Below are 15002 nucleotides of genomic sequence, written 5' to 3'. Positions count from 1 at the left end.
ACGTACTGGAAACCCCGGTGTCAGTTTAGCAATAGTAAGTGACGCTGAATCACCTGTTATTTTGACAGAATTTAAGAGGCTGCGCAAGTTACATTTGACCCGATGGTTAATTAATGACAACAACAAAAAAACGTGGAGTAATCATCGAGCCTGAGTGCAGAGAACCGTGCTCTGCCTTGCGAGACTGCTTTCGGGAACAGACGAGGAGGAGGAACAAGAAAATTAAAAATAAAAAGAAGAAGAAGAAGAGGGGTGTAAATAACATAGGAGGAGGAAGAAGAGGAACAAAATTAAAAAGAAGAAGAAGAAGAGGGGTGTAAATAACATAGGAGGAAGAAGAGGAACCAAATTAAAAAGAAGAAGAAAAAGAGGCGTGTAAATGACATATAAGGAGGAAGAAGAGGAACAAAATTAAAAATAATCAGAAGAAGAGGGGTGTAAATAACATAGGAGGAGGAAGAAGAGGAACAAAATTAAAAAGAAGAAGAAGAAGAGGGGTGTAAATAACATTGAAGGAGGAATAAGAATAAGAAGAGGGGTGTAAATAACATAGGAGGAGGCAGAAGAAGAAGAAGAAGAAGAAGAAGAGGGGTGTAAATAACATTGAAGGAGGAATAAGAATAAGAAGAGGGGTGTAAATAACATTGGAGGAGGCAGAGGAAGAAGAAGAGTGGTGTAAATAACATATAAGGAGGAAGAAGAGGAACAAACGGAAGAAGAAGAAGAAGAAGAAGGGTGCGAATCACATTGAAGGAGGAGGAAGAAGATTCCGCGTTGTTTTTTTTTTTTTTGTTTGTTTGTTTTTTTTTTTGGGGGGGGTGCCGTGGTTGAAGCGCCGCGTGCCAGCTGTTATGGCCAAGCCGCGCAATTAATCAAGGGACCCGGTCCAGCAAACTAGTGGCGGTGCAAGGCCATCGGGCCGAATTCCCACGTGCTGGGTTCACCGTGGTTTCCTCAGGGGGAGCTGGTCCGCGCTAGGCCTGGCTATGGCTGACCCGCAAGAGGCGGCGGTTGGTGAGGGCGGTGGCAGCGACGATGGCAGGGAGCCGAACGCGGTCGGACAACCGGCAGACGAGGGCTGCGAAAACTCCAATATTCCACGCTTCGAGGAGTCTTCGTCTGATCCCCCCCTTGCTGGCGAAATGGGAGACGGAGACTGTGGCGAGTGCGACGTGATATCCTTGGATGATTGCTCTGTGAGTGAAGACGGGGTCGGCGCCGTCGATGGAGTCGACGTCGCGGCAATCCAGGACCAGGACGACGTGCAAGCGAATCGTCCCGCCTGTGAACGAGAAGACCGCGTTGGCTTGGACTTGGTGGATACGAGGCCTCAGATTCCGAACGGTCGGGAGGACGTGTCCGCCGAGGCCAGGTCGACGACCGGCGTGGACTCTGAGTCTCGTGCGGTGACATCTGTTGCTGACGACGAAGAAGAAGTAGAAGAAGCTCCCTCGAAGAGCCACGCGGCTCGGTCTGAGGTTTCGTGTTCCCCCGAGCCTCGTGTCTCGGGAGAGGCGGCGGCTCCAGTCGCCCGGGACGCGCCGCGAGTTCCGAATGAAGAGCCGGGACTCGGCAGCCCCGGAGAGGACGGTCCGGATCGGGAGGACGTCGGTGTCGATCCCGGGAGTTCGACAAGCGATGCGGACACCGCCGCTGGAACGTTACCCGAAGAACAAGCGGCGGGAAAAGATAAATATCCCATATATCACATCAAGTGGCTCAAGTGGAAGGGGGAGAGTACGGCGATCATCACGCAGAATGAGAACGGTCCTTGTCCTCTCTTGGCCATCATGAACGTGCTGCTGCTCTCCTGGAAGGTAGGTTTCCGTTGATTGCATTCTTCGTGTACGAAGTGCTCTTCATGTCCGCAAGAACCTCGGGTTTCCCTCCATGTTGGTTCAACACCCAGGAGTGTTACCCGACGAGCGGACTTGTACAAGTTTGTTTTGCTCATGCATGTTGTGTAGTTCGTCGAGTGAGCTCGGCCTCACTCACTTTCTCCGCTCTCATGAAGCGCAGGTGAGATTTGGGGATGGGTGGTACTTGCGGTGGATCACCTGGTGCTTGGAATTCCACTTGGATCCATCCCTCAGTTCAATATTACAAGGATAAACACGAATTACGTGAGTTGTGGAATTGACCGCAGGTCTTCAAACGTCTAGGTTGATCTTTTGCGGTCTGCTGTTGAACGAAGATCTCTGTCTCTCACCTTCCACATCCTCTTCAATCTCACTCTTCCCTCCAGGTCTTCAAGACAGCTGTTCACCGCCATCTCAGGTCATCCCCCCCATCAAAACCCATGATCGTTTTACAGCCTGTTAAACCACCCCGTCCTCTCAAATCTTTGCTGATGTATCCATCTTATCCATCCCTTGCGTTCTTCCCTACCCCTCATCGTTACCCACATCCCTTGATTGTCCGTCTCGATCTACTTTCTCCCTCTGCCCTGCTGTTGGTGCTTCCCCTTTCTCATGCTGTTCTCTTTGTTATGTTGTGTCTTGATCTGTTCTGTGTCGTCGCTCTTGACACGAGCCTAGACCATGTACATTATATGTATATCTTCTTCTTCTTTCGGCTGCTCCCGTTAGGGGTCGCCGCAGCGGATCATCCGTATGATCCGCATAATGATTTGGCACATGTTTTACGCCGGATGCCCTTCCTGACACAACCCTGGTCGCCTCTTACGACACAGGGATATGGTACACCTATTCCAACCGGGGCATACACCGGGCCCAGTACACTGGTACTCACTTCGCCGACCTCGGAAGGATGACAGGCTGAGTCAACCCCCTGGTGTGTATTAATTCAAGCGGCCAACGGGGCTTGAACTCAGGACCTTTTGAATCCCAAGCCGCTACCCTAACCACTACGCCAACACCAGGATATGTACATTATATATATATATATATATATATATATATATATATATATATATATATATATATATATATATATATATATATTTTATACATACACACATGTACATATATATATATATATATATATATATATATATATATATATATATATATATATATATATATATATATATATATATATATATATATATCTATATCGTCGATGGGTATTTGGCAAACCCTCTATGCTTGTCTGCCAAGTATGAGTTGGCGAGTGTGCCCATCAATGTGAATTGAACCAACGCTAGTCATTGGAGAGCGAAAGAAACAAAGGAAGGAGTCTGTTATCACGGCCAAATAATCAGCCAACTATAGAAAGTCTGGTTAGCTCACCTGCATTTTAGTCTGGTGAGTTTATGCCATCGAGCTGAGTGAGTGAGCAGTCAGTCTGTTAACACCACTCATAATTATCGCTGGAACCACACGCACTATTTTGATGAAACATGGCTACAAGCTTTCTGTATGATGCTAACGAAGGTCTATTGACTGCATCAATATCTGTGCTCATCAAATGGGTCTATGTGATTGGGGGGGGGGGGGATGGACGTTTGACACCCCCCCCCCCAAAAAAAATAGGTATTTGCTATCTTTTCCAAAACTACACACGAGATGTTGATGAAACTTGACCACAACCTTCATCACCTGTGATATGCTAAAGTTTATTCACAGCACTCAAGAAGAAAAATCAGGGTCTCAGGAGGTCTATGGGGTGTTTGAGTAACTCTTGCTCCTGATGTCGGTGAGCTTCAGGACATGCAATTAATTTTTAATTTGCGATCTTTATTTTTCTTTGAGATGCATCACCTTTTTCTATCTTATTAACGCTCTCTCTGAATGGAAAATCTTCTTTATGCCTTTGCTGATTACGCCACCCTTTGCCGTGACATCCCTCGTCCTTCACACAGGCAGGCTGGAGCCTCTTCCCTCTCTTCAGACCTTGCCAAAATCACACTGGTCAGACACTTTGAATGTCTTTCAATCCTGGGAACTCCATCTCTATCTATCTTGGACCGTCTGACAAACCCTCCCATCTACTTTCTTAACAACCCTCTTGAGGAAGTTCAATCGTTCAAACTCTTTCACCACCAGTCATGATCTTTCTTGGGAAAACCACATTTCAAAGTTGGTGTCCGAAGCCAGCCGCTGACTGGGCATCCTCATCATACAAAGTCCTTCCTTGGCACACCTGAACTCCTGTCCATCTACAAGGCCTTTTTCCTGCAGCTTGATGGATTACTGCTCTCACCTCTGGGCTGATGCCCTTGCCTCACACTTCGTTCAGCTTGCTGTGGAAACCAATGCCTTTTAAGATCGTTGGAATCTTTCGTGACGATGCTGAGTCTACAAGCTGTTCACTTTCACATTGCAGTCAGGTTGGTGGTCTCTATCTTCTACTACCTCATTTCTGCTCTCGCACCTTTTTGTTCTTTCTGTGATTTATCCCCAACACCCTCCTCCTCCAGGTTTCCGCATGGGGCATTCAGTCCACCATTAAACTCCTGGTGAAACTCCCAAAATCCAGGATCACTGCTCATCTCCACTCATTTGTTCTTTTTTTTTTATTTTTATTTTTTCCCCTGCCTGTGGAAAAATCTCATTCTTCCCTCCAGGTCTTCAAGACAGCTGTTCACGACCATCTCAGATCACCCCTGCATCCAAAACAATGATCTTTTCTACCCCGGTCAACCCCACCCCCAAGCCCACCTCCTTGCAAATTTCGAGGTTTTTTGTTCCTGAGAGTTTGCTTCTGCATCCATCCTGTCCCCCACTTGCATCCTGCCTATCCCTCATTATTCCCCCATCCCTTATTTATCCAAGGCTCTCTCTATTTTGTCCCTCATCCCTGCTGTTTGTGTCCCCACTTTCTTTCTATTGTTCCTTTTAGCCTGTCACATTCTGAATTGTTCTATGTTCTTGCAAATACATGAGTCTTGACGTGTGTGTGTGTGTGTGTGTGTGTGTGTGTGTGTGTGTGTGTGTGTGTGTGTGTGTGTGTGTGTGTGTGTGTGTGTGTGTGTGTGTGTGTGTGTGTGTGTGTGTGTGTGTGTGTGTGTGTGTGTGTGTATATGTATATATATATATATATATATATATATATATATATATATATATTAGTGTATATATATATATATATATATTAGGTGTTCTCATTTTTGACCAATATGTGGAGATGTCGACATTAGAAATCGAATAAATTTGTGAATCCAATATTGTTTTATTTATTTATTTTCTTGAAAAATAGTTTTTCCCGATTATCGTTTGTGTTTTGCAATGAGTAGATTTTCATTCCTGGATTCAAGTAAAGCAATGTATCCTAAAAAATGAGCGTTTTGTTTCCTGCACGGTTGAACAATCAATTGAACTCTTTCACGTGTTGCCGTTATCTTGATGGATGTTTGATATTTAGGTCTTTCCTGTTTCCATAATTAGCCTTTTAATATTTTAGTTATTTTATATACTTTTTTTTTCTTTTCTTCTTTGTAACGATTGCATTTGGCAAACATGATTGTAAGATTAATAACTGCAAACATTCTACATGAAGACTGATCGCTGATTCGAGGTAGACTAAATGAGTCCGAACAATCAAATTTCAAATTTAAACATTTCTTTGATGACCAGCTGTTGTTTTGCTGGAAAACGAGGTCCAGCATCATTCTGAGTCTTCATTGGAAGTGTTTAGGCTTGTGTTCCGCTGCAACACGTGCACTGAGTCTGCTCACCTTTTCGTGATCATTCCTCGGGCAACGTGGCAATTGATACATTTTGCTTTTAGTTTTCAAGCTGTACAACCGTATGTTTGTCTGTCTGCCACATATGAGCTGTGATTGCAAATTTTTATGGAAAGCTTGCGACTCGCTTGTGCAGATTGGTTGGACCCCACAAAATGTCACGATTTCCATATCCAAATGGCAAATTTCATCCATATCCCAGAGAAAGATGTACGAGTGCAATTGCATGAAATTGGCTGCCCATCTAATCCTACGTTCTAACATCTTGCCATTTAATGCTGTGAATCAGGATCCCTTGTAAGTTCAGTGACCAACTAATTGCACGAGGTTAAGGGATCATTACTGATGGGTTCCGAATGGATTTATTTATCCATTCGGAGAGTAACTGGAGGACAGGCTTAGAAGGCTACAAGGTGCATCAGTGTGATAGGAAGGAGAGAATAATAGGAGGAGGAGTAGCAATCTGGGTGAAGGACAGCATTGCTTCAAGAGAAGGGGGTGACATTAAGGAAGGAATAAATTTCAGAGGATTCTGTATGGGTAGAGATTAGAGATTGTAAAAACAGTGAGATACTGGGAGGATGCTTTTATAGAGCTCCGGGTGTGAAAGAAGAGGAAGGAGAAGTACATGAAGAATTCAAAAGGGCTTGTGGTCACGGAAGAGTATTGCTTCTGGGGGATTTTAACTTGCCAGGGAGGGATTAGATGGAGTAACAGGGAAAGCCCGGGAGAGTGGATGAGGATTTCCTAGTTTTAGTCCAGGATTGGTTTTTGACACATTTTGTAGATAAGCCCACGAGGGGGAGTGCAGTGTTCAACCTCTTTAAGTAACGAATTCAACATGGTGGAGGAGTTGGAGGTTGGGGAGCATTTTGGAGCAAGTGACCATAACATTGTGTGTGCAAAGATTCTGTTGAGGATTAGAGTTCAGGATAGTAGGGTAAGGCTATTAGATTTCAGGATAGTAGGGTAAGGCTATTAGATTTCAGGAACGCAAACCTTGAGGGTATGCGGAGAGAATTGGGAGACTCTTACAACAGGACAATCAGCATCAGAGAAATGGGAAATCTTTAAGGACCAAATTTGTAGAGCAAGTACATTCCAATGAAGTGAAAAACTAGAAGCAGAAAGAGACCAGGGTGGTTGAGCAGTGAGATGAGGAATGCTATCAAGGAGAAGCAGAAGGCTTGATGGAGTACTGCTCTCCCCTCTGGGCTGGTGCTCCTGCCTCCCACCTTTCTCGGCTTCACGCTGTCGAAACCAGGGCATTTAGGATCATCGGCATCTCCCGCAATGAAGCTGAGTCTTTGGGACTCTCACTCAATCACCGCAGGTTGGTCGGTGGTCTTTCTGTCTTCAACCGTCTCCTCTCCAGCCTCGCCCCCCCCCCGCTCTCTCTGCGATTTGTCCCCACCACGTTTCCGCAGGGCGCTCAAGGTCTGCCAACAACCCCCTTCTGGTAACACTACCAAAATCACGAATCACTGCTCACCTTCACTCTTTCATTCCTCTTTTTTCCTGCCTTTGGAATAAACTCGCTCACTCTATTCTTTCCCATTCTTCCCTCCAAGCCTTCAAAACCGCTGTTCACCACCACCTCTTATCATCCCCATCCAAATCCTCGATCTTTTCTACCCTCGACAATCCACCCAAGCCCACCTCCTTCAAATTCCCTGCTTTCCTTCCTGAAAGTCCCTGTAATGTCCATCTTCTATTCCCCATGTTCCCCGTCCCATCCCTCTCCCTTCCACAGATCTCCAAATGTCTCTGTTCCCCACTATTTTGTCCTTCCCACTCCCTCCCCTCCTGTCTCATGCCCCCCTTGATGTGCGTTGTGTTAGCTCTCATACGAGCCTCGACAAGGTATACAAAAAAAAGGCATTTATTCGGTTTAAAATAACAGGACTGGAGTTATAGTTAGGGAATTTTAGCAAATTTTATTGACCATCTGTGAAAAAATTACTTACCAAAAAATTTCTTCACTAACGTATTCATCTAGGTGTCTACTAACACCTATCAATTAGTGCAAACCCAAATCCTTGTGGAAAATTCTGTGGAGCCAATCAAATTTCGGGTGCTCAGAGGGCCTGCGCGAAAAAATCGGAAAAAATTAACTTTTGTCAATATTGACTTGTGCGATGTCTAACTAGGTGTTTTTTGGGGTGCTGAATTGATTCCAACCATTTGATTTGCGGAAAATGGATCCCTGGCCGTAAAATATTGTTATGGCTGTGGAAATTCGCAATACACCACAAAGGGTCCTTAGATCAGTTATGACGTGAAGTTTATGTGCAGATAGGTCCCCACCGTTGTTTAAAGGGAATTTCTTCGTGTTCACCGGGCTGCGACTCTTTGAGATAGCCGTTTTTCTTTATCTATCGTTATTTTGAGCCACCATTGCAACAAACCTCCACGCAAACAACAACCGCCACCAACTACGCCACAACGCCCACCACGCTCACACCACCTCCACAACAATCATCACCATCTTCGCCACTATGCCCGCTTACGAACGCCATCCTTCACGGACCACGCTAAGACTGTTTCCGTGTCGGAAACCGTCTGAGAAGGATTGGCAGGACAAAAGCTCTTGTGAGGCCTGTGGGGTGTTTCCTGCCTATTTTCCCCGCGCTTGGTGTGAAGGAAAGGGGGAGGGCAGCTCGCCGCCGATTGGTGGATGCACTGCGTGAGGCGGTCGGGGTGAGGGAACGCCCCTTTTCGGGAACCTTCTCGAAGGAAGGTGGAGCCGAAAATGGGGAGGAGCGAAGGGCGGAGCCCTGCGCTATATAAGGCGGACCGTGCGTGAGGCTCACTCTTTTTGTCTGGGTCTTCGACGTCATCCTCTCTCTGTCGGGGTCGTGTTGGATTCTATTTGCTTTCTTGGTGGACGTCATCCTCTCGCTTCATCTTCGAGCTCTCTCTTGGTGGTCAAGGTCAGGCTCTCTCGTCTTGGCGTTGGGCGACCTGTTGGTGAAGGCGCGGGCCGGTGGCGAGTCCGGGCGACACCTCAGAGACACAGACGGGAGGCGCAGCCCTGCCGGCTGTGTGGTGCGAAGCTGCGCATCTGGCGAGGGATGCCGGAGAGAACTCACAGACCACATCATCGCAAAGGCCCGAGAGCAGGCGCAGCTACGCTAGCTGCCGTGGGAGCAAGGCGTCGCGACCTGCCCACCGTCACACCTCGAGGGGGCAGGTAACCAGCACAGTCTCGCAGGCCTTTTCGGTCATCCACGGCCCACGACTATAAAGGTTTATGAACCCCGTCTACCTCCCTGCCTATGGGGAGGGTTTTCCTGTTTTTGTATGCATGCTGTGGCGCCGTGTCCTGTTAAGTAACGACTGTGTAAGTGACTGTAGATAATATTCATAGTCGATGGTATTGCTTGGCCTTCTATTTGTCGCTTGTATATTGCATGACTGTATACGTGTTGCTGGAATAAATGTCCTTGTGTGCAATGTATCCTGTTCGTCGCGTCCTCCTTTCACCCCATTGAAATGCCATCTTGCATCGTGGAATGAGTAGTGGGTTTTAAACACCCGATAAATAATCTGAACAGTCGAGGTCGGCGATAACACTGCTCGGTTATCCCTGTAGCACGGAACGAACCGCTTAAGCGGTTCGTGTCCTAAGCCGACCTGCGGCGTGGTGCAACCCCTCGGTAGGTTACCCGCGCGGGTATTTAGGTATATCGACATTCGGCGATTCACCCTATTTCGTGCGGGTGGAATGTGGACTGGGTTGTGGTGAGGTTAAACCCCCACCCGTGACTGGCTCCTGGCGGTAGTTCCAAGCGGGTCACGACTGAATTGTCCGTCCGGTGGGCGACACGGCTGCCATTAGAGGAACGCGGCCGATCGCACGCCAGGCGGGCCAGAATTCGTAACAATATTGATATGATACATTTTAGATATCTCAGACTGTGTTTTGTGGTAATTTGACTCAATTGATTCAGATTGTTAGGGAGCAAGGCTGTATGTACAGCTGATGCATCAGCGACAGGAGAGTCCCATGTTCCAGGAAACTCTATCCAAGTTCACTTTGTACAGCAACCATGTAGTCAGGTTCTCAGACCATGAATGGTCCGGCACATGGACCGACATCACGATAGAAACCACACTCATGCGTGAGGCAAAATCCTCCGGTGGTCTAAACAGAGGCCGCTTTCGGAATGAGTCTTCTCATAAGTCTTGGGTTCAGACTCTGCACCACTTCTCGTTCATTCACCAAGAGCTAGAAAGAAGCATGGTCAAATGTGGGGTACCTGTCCACACCGACGTTAAAAGAGCCCAAATGAAGAGGGATAACTATGCTGTCAACACCATAGTTGGGTGGTTGGAGGAAGTCAAACCTTTCGATGCCACTGGGACAAGAAGACTCTGGTGTCCTTCTCAACTGGGTTCAGTAGCACTCCCGAAGAGCAAGTCAATGCTGATCAAGCAGAAGTTGGCAGTCATACAGGCTAAGATGGATGGGAAAACTGTTGTGGATGCAATAGTAACCAAACACAAGGTGAAATCACTTGCAAGCCTCAGATCTGGACCCAAAGTCAATGGCGAGAAGCTGGTCATTGACTCACTGAAGCTATTCAACCGCCTCATTGTCATCAGTGAGCGTGAAGTCAAGACCAAAGAAGCTCTGTGCTTTGAGTTGACGCCAAAACCGATGTCTCTGTTTGACAAAAATCAAAAGTTGCGAAAGCCAGACAAGGCTGCCCTAGCAAGGTCCCTGAAGGCATGTGTGGCACCTGTCGAACAACCCCCCCTGCACAAGCCTTGTGGTTGATGGTGGGTGGCTCCTGCACAATGTCAAGTGGGAGGCTAACCTTACATGGAAGGATGTTGCCGAGAGTTACCTCCGGTTTTTGAAGTCCATGGGGAGCCATCGCCTCTGGATAGCGGTGGTCTTTGACGGATATTCAGCTCCACCAAGGACTATGACCACTTGAGACGAACAAAGAATGCATGCTGTGACATTCACATTCGTCTGGATCTCAAAATCATCATTGCAAGAGAAAAGTTCCTTAATAATAAGAACAACAGAGCCCAGCTCGTTCTGCTCCTTGCTGAGACATTTAGTAGGAATGGAATCGGTGTACAGCAATGCTCCGATGATACTGACACCTCCATCGTCCGCGCAGCTTTAGATGAGGCAAGAGAGTCCCCTGTCGAGATGAGGGCTGAGGACACAGACGTCCTGGTTATGCTGATTCATCATGTTGCAGACCATCCGATCTTCCCCACGACGGCCAAAGCAACATCTTACAATGTCGGAAAGATCCAGGAGGCCCTCCCAGAGATATACCGGAGGTATCTCATCATCTTGCACAGCTTCTTTGGCTGCGATACAGTGTCTGCAATTTTTGGGTTTAGCAAACCAACTTTGCTAAGCAAGCTCTGCAAGACTGATGAAGCAGAGAGGGCAATGGACGTGTTTATGGACATCCGAGCTGAGAAAGGTGATATCATTAAAGCAGGCTGTGATCTTTTCATGCTCATGTTCCTTGGGAAATCCTCCAAAGACTTGGAAGACTTGAGATTCGACATCTTCAGCAAGTGAGCTGCTACTGGGAGCATAAAACCTGAGAAACTCCCCCCCGCCAACAGGAGCTGCAGCACAGCACTCTCTCTCTCTCTCTCTGAGCTTACCTCCAGACTAGAGACTGGCTGATGCTGCAAAGTCCATCGTTGGATGCCTGGGACTATGGATGGCAACTCACTGAGCAAGGATATGCACCAGTCCCTTCTACAGACCCCATTGCACCAGACTACCTCCTGATGTTTGCCAGCTGCAACTGTGCAGGGGACTGCAGCTCACTCAGGTGCTGCTGTAAAAAGCAAGGAGTCAAGTGTATTTCTGCTTGCGGCATCTGTCATAGTAACTCTTGCCTGAACATAAACCAGCTTGATGACAAGAGGAGTGAGGAAGATACTGGGGAGTTTGATGAATAAGGTTGTAAAAGCTGACGAAGCAACATTTCCATTGACCACAGTTCTGTTAAACATGTCAATAAAATACATTTTATATGATGGAGTATTTTTTTTCTCAAAAATAATGGTTGGAATCGATTCAGCACCCCAAAAACCCCTAGTTCGACATCCAACATGTCAATATTGGCAAAAGTTAATTTTCTGATTTTTTTTTTTTTTTTTTTTTTCGCGCAGGCCCTCTGAGCACCCGAACTTTGATTGCCTCCCCAGAATTTTCCACAAGGATTTGGGTTTGCAGTAATTGATAGGTGTTAATAGACACCTCGATGAATACGTTGGTGAAGAAATTTTTAGGTAAGCAACTTTTTCACAGATGGTCAATACAATTTGCTAAAATTCCCTAACTACAGTCATGCGCCACTTAACGACGGGGTTACATTCTGAGGAATGCGTCGTTAACGACGTCGTCGTTGTGCGAACATCATATATATATATATATATATATATATATATATATTTTTTTTTCGTTTTCGAACATCGTACTAACACAAACCTCGACACCTAGGCTATATGGTATAGCCTATTGCTCCTCGGATACAAACCTGTACAGCATGTTACTCTACTGAATACTGTTGGCAATTGTAACGTGCATCCAAGATCGACGGAAGACACGTTAGTTTTACCTTTGTGCTGTTCATGATGGCCATGGGTGTTGTTAGCGGCAGCTTACAATCTCCTCTCGCATCGATTATAGAAAGTTAATAAACAGCGTTTGGATTTTATAAATACGTAATCATTGCATCGATGTTATAGTTTATAAATGAAGTAACGAGCACCTGTCAATTGTGATATATATTTTCAGAGCAGTGCGATTGTTTTAACAACATAAAAAGCTTCACCAAAAACAAACTCGCGTTTTAATTTCGACTGTAACAACAACGATTTATTCGTGGAATTCTTCAATTCAAAGGTAATTTACTTGCTTGAAGGTAAACGTGCAAACATTGGTTCTGTTTGAAAGCCGATTTCCTTGAATCCCGATTTAGCACGACCCTGCTTTTTTTCGCGATGACATTTTATGGACCTCAACGATCGCATTATAACAGGGCCACACTGGTTGTTTATAATCATTATGAAGTATTATGTACTGTACATAATTGTATTTGCTATTTTATACGACTGGCAGTGCTACGTCGGCTACATCACTTGGCGATAGGAATTTTTCAGCTTCATTATAATGGAGCTGGCAGATCCGTCGTATATGCGGTCACCGTCGTAAATGCGATTATGGGACCACCGTCGTATATGCGATCCATCGTTGCCTGAAACGTCGTTATGTGGCGCATGACTGTATTAGATTTATATCACTATCGGAGTAAACAGAGGAAAGTGAAGAAAATAAATTGGCAAGCCAAAAGAGAATATGAGAAGGACATGGCTAAGAATATTAAACATAATAGCAAGGCTTTCTTTAAGTATATCAGGGGAAAAGAACAGGTTAGGACCAGTGTGGGCCCATTGAGGAATAGCACCGGGAGAGTGGTTGGTGATGAAAGTGAGATGGCAGGCTTATTAAACAGGTATTGTTCTTCAACTTTTACACAAGAACAGTCAGGAGAATTGCCAATAGCTGAGAGTATCTGTCGAGGAGGTGAGGAAGGGCTTTTACAGAAGATCCAGGTTGGAGTGGAGGAAGTAAAGGAACAGCTCAGTAATCTAAGAGAAGATAAGGCTCCGTCTGGGTCCAGCTCGTATGCACCCGAGAGTATTGAGGAAAGTGGCTGAGCAGGTAAGCGAGATGATAACAGATATTTTGAATGGTTCACTGGAGTCAGGACAGGTACCGAGCAAGTCAGCAGAGGGGGCTGAATGGCCTCCACCTGTGTCTGATTTCCTTGTTTCCTTGTATTTCCTTGTGTGGGGGGATGAGATAGTGGTGCACTGCCTGTTTGAAGCCCTTGAGAGAGGGGTTTGAGTTTAACACCTCTGGAAATACATTCCACAAATGGGCAAAAAGAGTGGACGTGTGCAGTAAGCCTGGATTTTTGGAGTTTGTTTATATCCAGGAGAGGTTATTTGAAGAACGTGTGCATTCTGGAGGATCTGGGGATGGCTAGAATGCTGAGGGAGCATCGAGAGCATGATCGGATGAGAATGAATTGAAGAATAAATAAATATATAGGAGCAAAATGAAATGGGGGGGGGGGGAAACTACAAATGCAAATGGTTAGAAGTGAATGCAGAAAAAAGAATGGGAAGTCAAAGTATGCAGATATATTTGCCCTGATTGACACACACCCCTTGATGTTCCGTGCCATTTACTTCAAAAGGTAAGTGCTCAAAAAGGATGTGTCAATCCAAACAAATCCAAGGGATGGCATGCATGTTGATGAATCGCTCTGCCTGTGAAACACCAGGATGACAGTTTATAACTTGGGTCGGAATTTGAATTCAGGATAGAATTCAGAATTCAGGCAAGTGTGCATACCTCCAGGCCATCATGCCAGCCCACATCAGAGCAAACATGTACAGCTAATTTTAAATTTACCATTATGGGAACAGCAATTTCTGTTTTGGGATATGTAATTGTTGGAGGAGAGTCTAAGGGACAAAGAAAGTCATTGGAGAGGGGGAAGGGATGGGGGTGGCGGGGAGGGATGGCAAGCTTTTAAACACTACAATCTTGCTTTGTGACGTGGAAATGCATTGCAATGATTTTCAACTGCTTTGAAATGGCAATCGCAAGCCAGGAAATTCTCAAGTATTTTTGTAATAGAAATAAAATCGTTTTGCAAACTTGCATCAATGTTACAAAAAAAATTATTGTGGACTAAAAAAAACAAACAAGTCAAATCCTTCAATACAGCGCATGTGGTGAAGCAAATGAGTACACAAATGTTATTGAAAGAACCACTTATCACTTTGCCACCAATATCTGCCATAATTGTAAGTAAATTTCAACTACTAATGCATGACGAAACACTTGTTTATGGCTAATATTAAAGAGAATGATGGCATAAGAAGAACTTAGCTTTCAGCGTTCGGTACGAAATGCCATGGTGGGCGGAAATGACGTCTTTCGTTCGTTCGTACATAAGAGCGGAGCGTTTCTTGGTTTTTTTCCGTCAAGCAATAAATTCAACTAGCTGAAACCCCGTCACAGACGGATTCCATTAATTCAACCACCCTCACCAGCTCACACACACTTGAGTGACATGGACTGGACAGGGTGTGCTTGCCCCTGCCTACTCATCCCCCGCCCCTGCCCCATTCAATTTGCTTATGCCCGCCCAAAAATGTAATTACCCCGACGCCGCCTCTTCACTCCCCACCCCCCGTCTTTTGATTCCCTGCCTCACTTGCCCCCGGGCCCCCACCCCCCTGTCCACCCCCTCACACTCGACTCCGCCTCATTCAACCCAGCCCC

General features: G+C 45.9%; 1 protein-coding gene across 3 annotated transcripts in view; it reads left to right on the top strand.

The window, feature by feature from the left end:
• The first annotated feature begins 782 nt into the window (after positions 1-782).
• Positions 783-15002, top strand: part of LOC147015163 (ubiquitin carboxyl-terminal hydrolase MINDY-1-like) — a 115452-nt gene continuing 101232 nt past the window's right edge. Inside the window, exon 1 of one of the 3 annotated variants that reach the window (XM_085849684.1) lies at positions 783-1817. In XM_085849684.1, coding sequence (XP_085705810.1) covers positions 987-1817 — 831 coding nt within the window. In that variant the 5' untranslated portion in view covers positions 783-986. The remainder of the gene's footprint in view (positions 1818-15002) is intronic. The other 2 variants (XM_085849683.1, XM_085849685.1) reach the window with 2 other exon arrangements.

This window comes from Eptatretus burgeri, chromosome 12 (assembly GCF_056783735.1).
Source record: "Eptatretus burgeri isolate ZD-2024b chromosome 12, Ebu_testis_v1, whole genome shotgun sequence".
Classification (NCBI taxonomy): Eukaryota; Metazoa; Chordata; class Myxini; order Myxiniformes; family Myxinidae; genus Eptatretus; species Eptatretus burgeri.
This window is presented reverse-complemented; position numbering and strand designations above follow the sequence as displayed.